Raw genomic sequence first — 14659 nt, 5'->3', positions numbered from 1 at the left:
CCCTGCATTGGAAGCACAGAGTCTTTACCACTGGACGGCCAGGGAAGTCCCTAGTTCCCTGTTTTCTTATACTGTCTAAACTTGAATCTTCCGTTACACTTGTTGGTAAGCAACATTCTAATAAACCCCTGGGAGAGATGCCTCAGTTTTCTGTTATTGTTTATAATATTCTTGCTACTGTCCTCCAACTCAGGCACCACTTGCTTCTTAACCGGGTCTACTGTCGTTTTATAGACATTTCCAGGCTTTTTACAAATTTTGAAGAGTAATAGCTTGATTTTCACTCTGGACGCTGGTGTGGCAGACACCAAGCGGGAATCCTGTCAAGGGGCTGAGTGCCTAGGACACGGTGGACACGGGGTAGACCAGATGCCTGTCTTTCCGACTGCTCTCCTGCACACCTGCACTGCCCTCCTACAGGAGGCAGAATGGAGTGCTGAGCCTCATAACACTGTGTGTGTGATGGGGGGCATTACTGAACATTCGGCCTGGACCTAGGCCAAGGTGCAGAAGTGACGAAGATGGCATGGCCTACAGGATCCACTGTGTCTGGTCAACTGTGGGAGAAGAGCATGAGGACAACAACCAGGAAAGTCACTGGACCATCAGGCAGATGAACAGGGACCCACTGCGGGCTCGAGGCTGACTGTGCGGCGCAGACTCAAGGTATCACATGGGCACAAGGGCGGGGGGGGGGTCTTCTGCAAAGTGGGCATTTGGAGCCACCTGCTCGCCTCTTCAAGACAGCATCCTCGAAGCCTCCTGGAGAAGCGCTTTTCCCTGGGTTTCATGCTGTGCTCACTCTATCCTGCACACCAATCCACCACGTGGGTGGACAATGTGGCCCAGTGGTCCCCGGACGTTGCTGGTTTGAAAGTCCTACATCCCAGTAAATCCTTCAGTCCTTGGCAAACTGGGACCTTTGGTGACCCCACCATCACAGGTCTTTGGTTTGGGGATTCCCTTGGTCAGAAGGATGGCGTTCAGCGCTGGCTGGGCCTGGCTGGGGTGGTCTCTGGCCGTCACTGCAGTGGCCACTGTCCTGCTTGCCGGGTCTCCGGCCATCACTGCAGTGGCCACTGTCCTGCTCTCCTTAACCAACCCAGATAAATGGAGTCTTTTCCAAGGCCATTTCCCTCTCCTCCCTTCTGGATCAGCCTCTAAGAACAGCGTAAACATTTGCAGAAACGACTCGTGTAAGCTGGAGGCCATTTTCAGTTGTAAGATTAGAAATGCATTTTTAAAAAACAGAGAGATTAATTTTAAAACTGCATAGCTGAGAGCAGGGTTTCCACGCTGTCACTCCCCTTGTGAGAAATGAGAGCTGTGTGGGAAATTCACTCCAAACAAAATGGCATTGTGCTCCTTCGGCCAGGGAGGCTCTTAGATCTTTGCTGGGGGAGCGGGGGCCCTCTCCTTCACAGCAAGTCTATTCTTTCGTCTTGGGAGGGCAGGCTTCTTCACTTCTGACCACTGATGGCAAGAGGCCCCAGGGTCTCCAGCTGGAGAGGGCTTTGCTGCAGGAGCTGCCGGGCAAGGTTTTCTGCAGGTTCCCTCCCACGGTGCCCGCACCCCCGGGGAGAAGATAGGCTGCAGAAGGGCTGAGTTGTCTTCTCAGATAACTGCCCCTCCGAGGAGGAAGGGGAGAGAAGGAGAAGGAACTGAAGTAAAGTGCACTCTTCACCTCGGAAACAGATTCTTGATCGATCCTCTTATTAGAATTTTAAAAAGTACTTTTAAATCCCCTTCGGAAGAAAAAAAAATCTCTTAAAGGTTAACATAAAAGTCTACTACTGACAAGCAAAAGGTACAGGGCACAGAAGTAAGAAGTATAGCTCAAAAGGACATATTTCTTAAAAGGAAAAAAAAACCCCTAATGCACAATATTTACCGATACTTAAATAATCCAGTTGAAACCTTTTTTTGTTATGAATGAAAAAATACAACATAGACGGTTACCTCTACTGAGAAGATCGGAAACGACAGGGCTGAGGGAGAGGAACTGAGAAAGTCCATTCTCTTAGGGCTTTGCAGACTCGTATGTACAGCACCAGATCCTATCAAATCCGCTCCCTTGAGCCAGTACACTTTGTGAGAAATGAACACTTCAGAATTGCAGTATAAAATATGGCCGTAAAAAACTTCTGTCTTCCAGTCCTGTGCAGGGAGGTGCACCGTGCAAGGTGGGATGGCTCTGGAGTGGCTGGTGGCGCTGGTGGCCCCTGGGGGCCCCCTTCCCTGGCCTCACCCCCTGGGCCCCACCTGTAGGGCCGGTCACTTGCTTCCAGAGTGCACTGTCGTCACAGTGGTGGGCCTCGGTCTCCGATCCGCTCCCATTCCTGAGACCCCTGATGAAGAGGACATGAAACTACAGAGCGTGGAGGGTGCCAGACCTGCAGGGGGACAGCAGACACAAGAAGTTCAAAGCTTCAGAAGGATCTACTCACTCCCTCTTCCCGCTGCAAGGGTTTGTCGCGGGGGACAAACTTTTATGCACTTGACTCCAAATTTTTCCCTATCCACGGGAAAACATTTGCAATGTATCCAAATTCTTCTTAGACCCAGGTCTTCCCTCCTTGTTTCATTATAATAATGATAACTGCTTTGTATTTGGATACAACATGGTTTAGCCACCATAGTATGATGGGTTCCATTTACTGAGCACTTACTACATACTAGGCATTGGGCTAGGTATTGAATATATACCGTCCTCACAAGAACTGTTTATTTCTTACAATGGCAGTGAGAAGCAGGGATTTTAAGAGCGAATAAAGGATGTGATACCTCCTTCTGACCCCAGCTTGGTGTGTGGTCTGGACCCTTGGCTAAGAAGCGTTTGTGACATAGGGCACATTGAAACGGGGCTGCTGATTGAGTCCTCTGTGAACTCGGCAGCCCCCTGGCCTAGAAAAATTCTTCACGGGCTGCACCTCCAATGCTCCCCAAGCAAATGTGTTGGCATCAGAACATACTCACGTGGGATTATCTTCCTAGCTGCGGCAGTACACCCCTCACCCCCGTCACTGTGAACTCCGTGGGCTCGAACATCGGGATAGCCATAAAGTAAATCACTAAGATGGCTTTGCTGTCAGAGCCACTGTCTGAATCTTCAAGTAAACGATAGATTGTGGGGTTTCCTTTGACCAGAGGGTGGAAATGATTTGCCCTGAGATGTAAATGTGGGCCTAAAGCAGCATGCAGTTGTGTCAGGGGATGCTCATGGAGATTTCCCGGGAAAACTTAAGGGCTGGACATTCCGGAATGAGGTGGGAGGGCTATTTAAAGAGGAGGGGAACCTTTTTTGAGGCAAACAGGAAGGAGTGTGATGCTCAGAGTGAGACCAAACTGAAGGGTCTCAATGATTATGGAAATGAAGGCCTACCGGGACGATCAAGGCAACTTCTCTGCAGTGCAGAGGAGCCCATGGAAAGGCCTAGTACGAGATTAAGAGAAATATAGAGTGGAGAGTGGGAGAGAAAAATAAGGAGGGTGTGAGTGTGTCCCCCGTGACGTACTATCCCACGCACAGATGAAGGACAACGAAACATTAGTACTATGACTTTGATCCCAAAGCCAACGCACTTCGTATAAATTAGCCCAAATGATTATCAGAAAAAAAAAAAAAAAGAAAATACATTTTAAAAGTCAATGAGATCAGACTGTCATATGAGTCTCTGCCATCCCTTCCTCAGTCCCTAAGGGTGATGCCCAATGAGAAGCAAATCAGAACATAAGGAGATGGATGAGAAAGTGTCGGGCTTTTGTCCACACACACGTGGCTGTGTGGGACTCGAGCCTCGGATGTCTTATAAATGGAAACAACAGTAGCTACGGTTGTAGAAATATGAAATAACTAAATTTAAAAAAATATTTAAAAAATAGTGAATAGGATTGTTGGGAGTATTAAATAAGATCAAGTATTAACAGACCCGGACAAACAGTAGCTACTCAGCAAACGAGAGTTTGCTCCTCTCTCCCTACTAGATTTGTCTCCAACGCCAGTTGGAAAGTTCTGTTTTTGCTACATACGCACAATCTTTTTGGCTGGCCAGACTGAGGCTGCTCGAAACACTTGTATTTGAACTGTCCAGGCTGCTGCCAAGATGTAGTTTTCTCATATGTCTCACGACGGCCGTGGCATTAAACGCTTGCTGAAATTTAAGAAAGGGGAAAGGCAGACAAAATATTCCAGCTAATTAGAAAAGGCCGAGACTGTCTCCTATCATTTATCCTGTTACCCTAAGCAGGTCAAACTTCTGACAACGGTCTCATGATCCACTAGAAAGGAAACTGATGTTGCCTCTTCTTCCAAAAGTACATTCATCCTTTGACCCTCTGCCCCCAAGAAAATATATTTTGGAGATGAAAAGAGTATTTTTCTTCTGACATAATACCGTGGAATATAGAGTAAACGTAAGCCAATTCCCTCCATAATTTAAGAGAATGACTTCTAGAACAAAAGGTGTATTATAATAATAGAGTACCTTAAAATATATTTTAAGCGTTTTAATTTTCTGATTATTGGTGTTTTGTCCTAAATAAAGTAGGTCAGTGGAATTACTGTCTGTGTAGTCTCTAGTTGTTGGTTCTCATGCAAGAACAGCCAGCTCTCAATTACCCATGCTGTGAGAACACAGGGTAATGGATTAAATCCATCACATTTTTACCAGAATGTATTGATGAGTTCAACTGAGATTTCCTGGGGGTTTTTTCCCCCTTTTTATGTCACTTTAATAATAGTCAACCCTTCAAGGTTCCAGCAAAGTGAAGGAAGACAACAGGGATTATGTTCTTAAGAAACAGCAAATGAGGAAAAGCTGGCAATATTGCTATATTTTTGGATCACAGGGGGGAGATATTATTAAATCATACACTTTATCCCTCTCACACCACGATGCTCTCGTCAAGTCTTAATCCTTATTGGTTAAAATTAGCACACATTTGGGTGAGGCTACGGGGATTCTCATCACACTTGGGGGATAGTAACACTTAGAAATAAAAAATGCTTGAACGGCAGGGCCGGTTTCGTTTGAGTGGTTAAGTTCACTGGGAATGTAGGAAACACAGGACTTACTCTCCACTTGCTTTTGGCGAAGTTCTTCCGGATCTGGGCGCTGACCGACTCGTGGATGTTTTTGCTGAGGGCTGTGTCACCAGCGATCCTGAAATGGAGGCAAAGATGCTTCTCAAGAGCGTTTCTTGGGGGGAGGGGGGCGTCTGACACTGGGTCCCAAGCTGCTTTCCTGGGGAAGCCATGTCCTGTCCCCTCCCACAGGTCTGCTGAGAGGATGGCGTGTCACTGCCCCTCCAGGCTGCTTATTTCAACGCACAGCTCTTGTCTGAACGTCCATGACCCACCACCACTGCACTCCAAGCCTGGTCCCACCTCCGTACCCTGCACCCTCTCCAGGATGGGTCAGCACCTTCATGGTGGGCCACTCTGCCCGGCTCCCCCCTCTTCCCCTTTTCACCCCCATTCCTGCAACATCAGAGTCCACAAGGACAACACAACCTGAATTCAGCTCTCCTCTTTCTCCCCCTTCCCCAGCTTCCTACCCGCCGTGTCTCACCTCTGAGGTCTCAAGCGTGTCCCCCAACCTGGTCTGAGCACCAGACCCCTACCCAGGGTCTCCCCCTCAGCCCCTCTCTGGCATCCCCAGGATCTCTGGTCCATGGACCTGCTCACACCCGGGGCCCACTGCTCCCTTCTGGCTCCATCCCGGCTGACCTGAGCTCTGCCACGTCCTACTCCCCTCCCTCCCCCCGGGGCCCCTCACCTTCTCTGTGCTCAGTGACAGGGTTCCCAGCCTCAGCTCGGCCCTACTTGGCACACCTACTCCTGCATTTCCTAGAAAAGTTCTCAGAACCGCAAGAACCATGTCGCCGCTGCCTTCCACTGGGTCCTTTACAACACTGGGCAATCTTTTCTCTAGTTCTTGCTTGACCTTAGCCTTCTATTAGCAGGGAGGAAGGGAGGTTTAGTTTCGACCTCCTGTCCTCAGAGTCCCCCCTCATCCTATTACTTCCTCCCTCTGCTTTATCACACCTCTTCTCTCCCCCACCCCGCCCCGCCCCCCATTCGTTCTTGCACCTCCCTCTTCTCTCTGGGCTTACAGTCGCCAGTCTCGTTGATGAGCTGGGGGTCCCTCCAGCCCTTTTTTTTTTTTTTTTTCCTCCAGTCCATTCTTCTCCCTCACATCCCTTCTCAACCTCAATGCCACCCTCGCTCTACATTTGACCGCTTGGCCTCCCCCAATCTCACAGGAAGTTGCATTTTGCTCAGTCTTTTCTGGGCTTGAAGCCATCCATCTTCCCTTTCCTTTAGCACCAAACTATTCAATTCTGAGCTGATGCCTGATGCCTCAGAAGTAATTTCTTGGATCTCGGAACTGTTAAGGGGCAGACAGATGCCGGGGACACTGACCATACTTTCTGGCTGGCAGAGCCCATCAGGTCCCAGACTCCGAGGGCCCTGGACACAGACCAGACTGGGCACAGACTGCCGTGTTCAACCGATTTAGGACATGAGAGGAACAAGCTTGGGGCTTATTCAGATAGGAAACCAGCCCTGGATAAAAAATATGTTCCCACCACCAGCCTTTCCTTTTAGGAACCGAAAACATGGCTGGTGGACTCTGGAAGGTAAGTCTGTGCCAGGCTGGGCCTAAGTTTAGAATACCGTACAGTCTGCTATTCCCAGCTCAGAGCAAGACCCCCCCTAAATAGACTCCTCTAGTTTTCCCAGCAGGGCTGAAAATACACAGCTCAGAGGATACTCAGAAACGAACCAAGGCCAGGCAGGTTTCCATCTCCAACAACTGTCAATTGCCTGCTTTCCCCAGATGCACATCAGTGAAGAGAAACACGTGAATGGGCAAATCCACCCGAAAGCCCAGGCACGAGGAAGCTGGGGAGCAGATGTCGTTATTCAGCCTCTCCTCCTGGAGGCCTCACATGAGTGTTTCCTCCTGTTTGTAACAGCTGCATCCTCAGAAAAGGACGCCAGCTCCACCTCGGGGTGGTCAGCTCTTTCTTGGAAACCAGGGGGCAGAAGTGGTGGGAGGGACGGAATTCTCGGGCTGAGCACTGAGGAGGGGGCAGAGCCCGCTCCGAACCCAACAGGCCGGCTGGCGGGGTGTCAGGGAGACCCCCTTCCCTGTGGGTGAGCAAAAGGCTGAGAGGGGAGGAAAATGCAAACTTTCAGTTATTCTAGGAACGTTCCGTGCTCACTTCCCACAGTGCCAGGGCGCGCTGCCGCTGGGTAAGGACCAAGCGGGGCACACGGTGGCCCGGAGGCCGCTGTGAAACACTCTTCTTGGAGGTAACGCCACCTCGGCTCACGACAGCTCACGACCTTCCTCAAACAGGCAACTGCGCGGGGATACACGTATACATAGAGCTGATTCACTTCGTTCTACAGCAGCAACTAACGCAACCATGTAAATTACCCTCCAATAAAGGTGTTTAAAAAAAAGAAAGAAAAGAGAGAAAAAAACTTAAACAAAAAAAAATAGGCACCGCAGCCACGCTGCTGCTCGCGTCGGCCAGGGATCACGTGGGACGCTCAGCGCTCCCCGCGTCAGCACCACTCACCCACGAGACCGGAGGCGTGGAGTCTCGGCACTGGAAGGGACCTCGGAGGTCACCCTGACTGTCCTAGGAACTGCACAACGCCCCTGAGACAGGAGACTTCCCTTATGAATCCGCACACACACACACCCCCATTTCATCTGGGTCTCCCGACTCTCTCTCGCTTCCCTGTTGCTGCCTCTACACTAACGAAGGACGTGGCGTTTATATCAATTCCGCTCCAGCAGGCCTGCCTGGCTCTTCTTCTCCACACACAGATCATTAAACTCTTCTCCTCGCCTTTGGGTGTTTCTGTGTTTTGTACACGGTCTGCTCTACCTGCATGGCTCTGACTGTACACTTTTCTAGTCACTTGCTCCAAACAGGCTTGGTGATGCCTGGTGTGTATCCCAAACTCCTGGGATCCATCCCGGTTCCTGTGGTCACCGCAGCTTGGCTGGCTGGAATCCGGGGAGGGGAGGGGTCTCCATGAACGCTGAGGAGGGTGAAGAGTTGAAGCCCCCCTGGCTAGCCCAGCCTGGAATTCCCGCCCTACCCTGGACGGCCCGGGTGAGGCTGGCATCTCCGTGAAGTCCTGCTTGGTTCTGAACCCACCTTGCCCCTCTGCCAGGCCCCTGACAGTGAAACTGACCTTTCTCTTCTTTGCTTTTTTTCAAAAAATGTCTGGTGAAGGAGAGATGAGGTTTTAACTGGCCTTCCTGCCTTCCACAGAGTGAGGCTGGATCAGTGAACAAGTTCTAGGAAGCAAATCACTTCCCTTCTTTTGAGGTCATTTTCCTCCTCTCTAAGATAACCTCAAAAGCCTCCTACATGAAAGATAAATAAGTACTGGGGTTGTAATGTACAACCGGGTGACAATGGTTAACACTGCTTTATGGCATACTTGAAAGTTGTTACGAGTAAATCCTGAAAGTTCTCGCCACAAGGAAAATAATTTTTGTAATTAACATATTAGGCAATGGATATTAAGTAAACTTATTGTGGTACTCATTTTGCAACATATATGGATGCCAAGTTATTATGCTCTAACACCTTAAACTTATACAGTGCTGCATGCCAACTCTCTCTCTGTAAAACTGGGGAAAAAGTCTCATACAGCTGTAAAAGCCAACTGTTTATAAAATAAGAAAAACTTTCATATCTTCACTGTCACATACTTTGACCTATCATCCAAAGTGACTTATTAAAAAAATATCAGGCTGACACACAATCAGAACTGCCTCCTTTTCAGAAAATTCCTTCCTTCCCCTTTCCTCCTCCTGTCAGTTTGGGGTGAAGAGCATCATTTTGGAATCTGACAGTTCTGCCTGGAAACATTTCTGGCTTTGCTGTTAGCTAGTTGTGTCCTGTTGGCTAAGTTTCTTTATCTTTCTACATAGATTTCCTTATCTCAGAAATGGAGACAAAAATCTACCTTACAGGATTATCATAAAAGAAAAAATGCGGTGATATTTTAATATGATTAGCACAGGGCCTGGGACATCTCAGATGATAAATGACGGCAGTTACTATACATTACAATACTGTGAAGCTGGTCAGGAAAGGACCTTGGGCAGGTCCCCTTTGGAAGGTTAATCAGCATATGAGCATCCGGAGAAAATGCTGCAGGAGACGGTGGAATCAACAGGGAACAGTGTTCTGGAGGACTGGTTGGGGTGGATGTCTCCTGAAGTCAAGGGTCTGCGCACTGTATCGGCTATTTTACTACTCCTGGCCTTTGTTTCAAAAAGGAGGCTCACGGTGCTTTAATAAGAGCTTAATGATGCGATTGCTACGTGCCAGATGCACTAAACCCTTTCTGTGTGTGCACGATCTCAGTCACTGCTTACTTCAATCCTGTAAACTAGGTACTGTTATGCTCACTTTAAAGATGAGAAAATTCAGGCTCAGAGAAGTATAAACCCAAAGTCACTGGGTTCAACCCTAGTAAGTGGCACAAAAACAAGGTGGCCTCGGGGCACCGCAGGAAATGTAGTCCAGGATGTCGTAAACTATCAACTCATCCCTCTGGAGGTGAAGAAACACTCACTTGAAAAGCATCTTAAAAGGAAAAGAACATGTGACCTCAATTCATTTACGGACTGAGTAATAAGTTCAAGGAATAAAACGCCACTCTTAATGCCTCCTTTGGGAATCACCCTCACTAAAAATGATCCTAAAATACTTCACATGAAGCGAAAAAGCTACAGCTATCTTTTGTGCATCTGCAGTTAGTGCCTTCAGAAGACTGTCCTCGAGCATTGGTTTGGGGAAAGGATGAAACCCACGGGCCAGATGGGATGCAAGCTTCACCCGTGGCTTTCACAAGGAAGCCCCAGCTGACCGGCCTCTCTAGTGGGTGATTCTTCTTACCACGGGTGCCGAGCTGCCTGCTCGCATGTGTATCTTTTATTTGGATCTTTCTCCATCAGGTTCCGAATGAAGTCTTTGGCTGTTCAAAAGGAAGGCACAAGAGGGGGAGTCAGTATGTGGCTTGAGATATGACAATATGATACCAGGGTGCCTCTGTGGGTATCAAGGTTACCATGGAAACACGAGACCAGCCTTTCATGGACACTCGGGACCTGGGACAAAAAGGCAGGTGGTACCAGCATCTGGGGAAAAGGGAAGACAAGGTTTGGGTTTCTGAGTGGTGACCCTGCCTTCCCAGCTCGAAGTCCCTTCCCGCCGGCAGCTAGTGGCGCCTTTGTTTCGGGGAAAAGGTGAAATATCTTTGTCGCCTGGTGCCTCTCACTCAGCTCACTGCTGCCTTAGGGAGCTGTTTTGCTGACGTCCTCACGTTAGGAGCTCACCGAGTCAACAAAGTCGCCCGAGTACCCACTGTGGATGCACAGCCCCCCAGAAGCCCCCTCTGCAGCCCCCACGGATGATTACAACCAGCGAGCAGGAAATGACGGTGCAGGAGATGCGCCCTGGTGGGGAAGCAAAACCACTTGGAGGCCCAGGACCAGGTAGGACCCAGAGCAGGACACTGAGAACATGAGAGGTTGGGACCCAGAACCAGAAGATGACACGTGCCAGGCGGGAAATCTGTCGCCTTGTGGCGTCTGGCAGCTCACTGCCCGCAGGGCTGGACTTCCGGGGGACAGTGGGGGCCCTTCCTGACTCAGGAGCAAACTACCTCCCATGTGGCTCTTTCCTGCAAGCCTTGGAGAACTATGGCCCGGTCCTAGGTTTTGGAAGATTGAGGAAGAAAGCAGGGCATTTCCAGTTAGGAGGAAATAACACAAATAATAAAATGGGATATTTGAATAGCTCATTCATTATTTCATGTGATCCTGACAGCACCTACAAGGGTGGGAGTGGTATTATTACCATCTTCATCTTGTCAGGGAGGAAACTGAGGCTGGAGACATTCCATCTGCTTACGTGGGCCTTGGGTTTGATTTTTATCCCTGAGGAGGAAATGGTGAACTTCCCTGGGAATGTTCTGTGTGGCACAGTAGCTGAGACTCGGGCTCTGGAGTGAGGGCGTGGGTTCAAACCCCAGCTCTGCCACTTACTAGCCGTTATTTCACCTTCTGGGGCCTCAGTTTCCTCATCTGTCAAATGGGGCTAATAGTAATCCCCACCTGACAGGCTGTCCTGAGGACTGGGTGAACTAGGCACACGTGCGGAGTTTAGAGTGCACAGCACACAGTAAGGAAGCCCAATAAACTCGAGCTAATACGGTCTCACTCCAGAGCACCCACATCAGGGTATGGCCAGGAGTGGTGGAGAAGTGAGTCCCCACCCCTCAGCCTGGCTCGGGGCACGTGTCCCACACGTGTCCCAAGCCTCTCCTCGCTTCTCAGGTCAAGTCTAAGTGCGTAGCATCCTCAGGAGCCTCAGGACCGTTCTGAGCCCCCGGGGACCGCTGGAGACTCGGGTGGGCTGGGTGTCGGGGTCCCAGGAGCCGCCCACAAGGAGCCGAGAGACCTACCGGAGTCGGAGATGTCGTCCCAGTAGGGGGAGTCGAACTCATATTCTGCCTTGAGAATCTGCTCGAAGAGCTTGGAGTCATTTTCGTCATAGAAAGGAGGGTAGCCACAGAGCCTGGAAGACAAGAGGGTCTCTTGTGAGGACCTGAACCGGCTGAGGACCCAACACCACGTGGTGGCTTGACATCCTGCCTGCGAGGAAGAGCCGTCTTCCCTGGAGTGGAGGAAGCCTGCACCGTGTGCGCTACAGACACAATCTCAGCAAAGGACCCACACATTCTCTGGGCACACGGGGCACAGAAGTAAAATTGTGACTTCACAGGTAGCTAAAAGGGTTAACCCTGGTGGCGACTGAGGGTCAACACATCTTAACGCTTTGCACGGTATTCACCAGAGTCCTGCACGCCCTGAACACCTACCAGGCCGCCCTCTGTGTATAAACGTTATTGATCTTACTGCCTGGGATATGGTCCCTAACAGATGATGGGTTAGTGAAACAAACAAAATATATGTTTGGTATACATTTCAAGACCTTTCCAGGTTCATTTTATTTAATAAATCATCAGAGGAAGAAAGGGAAATTTTATACACTTGAGTCACCAAATTGCCGCAAGTGGCCCCAGACTGCAGAGTATCACCTCCCGGGTCCAGTTCAGGTATCTGGAGGGTTACAGCTCTGCCCATTAATATGCAGTAAGCAGAAGTTGACATAAATCTTAATACCATGACCCTTTTTCCACTGAACTGTTTCAAAGTTGTTTGTTTGTTTTTTTTTTCGATATGCGGGCCTCTCACTGCCGTGGCCTCTCCGGCTGTGGAGCACAGCCTCCGGATGCGCAGGCCCAGCGGCCATGGCCCACGGGCCCAGCCGCTCTGCGGCACGTGGGATCCTCCCGGACCGGGTCATGAACCCGCGCCCCCTGCATCGGCAGGCGGACTCCCAACCACTGTGCCACCAGGGAAGCCCTCAAAGTTGATTTTTAAAAGATCATATGGGAATTCCCTGGTGGTCCAGTGGTTAGGATTCGGCGCTTTCATTGCCGAGGGCCTGGGTTTGATCCCCGGTTGGGGAGCTAAGATCCTGCAAGACGCATGGCACGGCCAGAAAACATTTAAGAAAGAAAAAAAAAAGAGGACACTAGGATGTTGGTGCAAGAAACTTCTAGTTCTAGAGGTACTGACAGTCATAATAGAAGTAGGAATTTTTGTTAAATACCCCAAATACAATTCGTGCCACGAAATTGTGGGTTCTCACTCCCAGGTCTGCTACGGGCTCTGAGGTGACCTTTACCATTAAAGGCCAATGATGCATTTTCTGGACAAAAATGTCCTCATCTAAACACGAAGAGGCCAGACTAGAAAATTCTTAATATTCTTTCTGGCTTTAAGATGCTGTGGGTCTATGCTTCCTCCCCCAATCTGTTTGGCCGGTCCACGCCTGAGGCCCATGGCGGGCAGGCAGGGGCAGCCTCTGGTTGGGACTGGACATCAGGGAGGGGTGAGATTGAGGCTGCGGCCATAAGTGACGGACAGAGTAGAAGACAAGGCTGGATTCGGGAAGGCCAAGCACAAAGCTGGACGGCGCAGAACTTGGTTCCGGGCCCGAGACAACCCACAGGGCGGCAGCAGCCACAGTGAGAGAGTCCCGCCCCCAGACGAGCCCTGAATCTTCCCACGCAGCCCAACTTTGTTCAAAGCACAGCTACAGCCTAGAGACCAGTTTAATGAGAACAAGTGAACGGGAATCAACAGACTCCGGGCCTTCGAGGGATTTAGGCTGCCAGCAAGTGAGAAATTTAATGAAGGTTCAAAACACAGCTTTTAGTACAAATTTGCAGCCGCTCCTGCCGCCCTACACAGCATCACTGGTCGTGCTGCACAGGGGAACGGCCGATGACACTTTTAAAGGCTGTGAGACATTCTGTGGGCTGATAAGATTCAGAATCATCTATCTCTACAAGGTGGATTTAGGGGCTAAGTGCCTGGAAAATTTCATTTTTAAAGATTTGCTCCTTTTGGCGAAGTAAGAGCCAGTGCTTCTGAAACCACAAAGCACATATTTCACTACCCAGGAAAGCCTGCAGCTGAGAGATGGATATGGAAATGTTTCCCATAATGAGGATTTGGGCTACATGAAATGTGCATATTAGGAAAAGCAGACAGGGCAAAATGTTAGTTCATCTCGGAAAATAACGAAATTTTAGATGTGTGAGGTTTTTGTTTATTAACTGTGTTTTACTTTACAGTTTGGCTTTCTTTTCAAGGAAAAAAAATCTTCAAGAAAATTCCAAGAAAGATTTAATCTTCTTGTGCCAATTTTCTTAAAGTAATCCTGATTTCTTCTGGTTTTAGCTCCTCTTTTGGGGGGGGAGGGGGAGTAAAGAACACTGTGTTTATGTGTCTGTACTGAGGATGGAAGGAAAGGAAACGGATGGAGTTTGGGGACTGAGTTAAAATTAAGAAAGAACATTTTAAAATAAGGGCTGAAACAGAACAGAAGGGCAAGGAGAAGTTGTAAAACCTTCCTCAGATCTAGAAGATTCGCAGAGTTCCCTGGTCAGGCTATTTCGTGAGCAGGTTTGTGTGGTGGGTTCGATTAGGAGAGATGACTTTGAGTTGTTTCTATCTCCACATACAGAATGCTGACTTCCGTGGTCCTGGATCACCCATTTGCAGCTTTCATCTCTGTGTTCATATTTCACGTTACCAAACCATTTAAATAATCTACAGATGATCTCACTGTGGGTTCTCAAAGACGATAAAGCCACTCCCAATTGTTCTAGGCCTAAAAGCCCATGGTTCAGAATAACATCTAAACTTGACAACCCAACAACAGATGGTCACGCCCAACACGGGCAACTCGCCTTCCTGGCTCATCCGTCACGTCCATCCCAGCCTCAGGATGGCCATCTGGGGAGAATGCTCCCGCCTCCCGTCTTCCCTTTGCTGCTCAGTCTGCCATCTCATCTACCTTGGCACACGTACACAAACATACTACTAGATTCTAGTGTAGCTTCGACTGAGCACTTATTTGGGGTCAAAAACTCCACCGAAGCGCTTTGCTGTATTATCTCACTTAAACCTCACTCTCCCAGGCACTTCCCTGGCGGTCCAGTGGTTGGGACTCTGCATTTCCACTGCAGGGGGCA

General features: G+C 49.3%; 1 protein-coding gene across 2 annotated transcripts in view; it reads right to left on the bottom strand.

Annotated features, from left to right (window-relative positions):
* Nucleotides 1–2139: 2139 nt before the first annotated feature.
* The window catches only part of CAMK1D (calcium/calmodulin dependent protein kinase ID), a 412151-nt gene continuing 399631 nt past the window's right edge, over nucleotides 2140–14659 (bottom strand). Inside the window, exons 7-11 of one of the 2 annotated variants that reach the window (XM_082843845.1) lie at nucleotides 11513–11625; nucleotides 9943–10021; nucleotides 5075–5162; nucleotides 4034–4151; nucleotides 2140–2393 (exon numbers count right to left, since the gene is read on the bottom strand). In XM_082843845.1, coding sequence (XP_082699971.1) covers nucleotides 2275–2393; nucleotides 4034–4151; nucleotides 5075–5162; nucleotides 9943–10021; nucleotides 11513–11625 — 517 coding nt within the window. In that variant the 3' untranslated portion in view covers nucleotides 2140–2274. The remainder of the gene's footprint in view (nucleotides 2394–4033; nucleotides 4152–5074; nucleotides 5163–9942; nucleotides 10022–11512; nucleotides 11626–14659) is intronic. The other variant, XM_082843846.1, reaches the window with a different exon arrangement.

This window comes from Leucopleurus acutus (genome assembly GCF_964270905.1).
Source record: "Leucopleurus acutus genome assembly, chromosome: 1".
In the NCBI taxonomy this organism is placed as follows: domain Eukaryota; kingdom Metazoa; phylum Chordata; class Mammalia; order Artiodactyla; family Delphinidae; genus Leucopleurus; species Leucopleurus acutus.
Note: the sequence above shows the minus strand (reverse complement) of the source record. Positions and strands in the feature narration are given on the sequence as shown.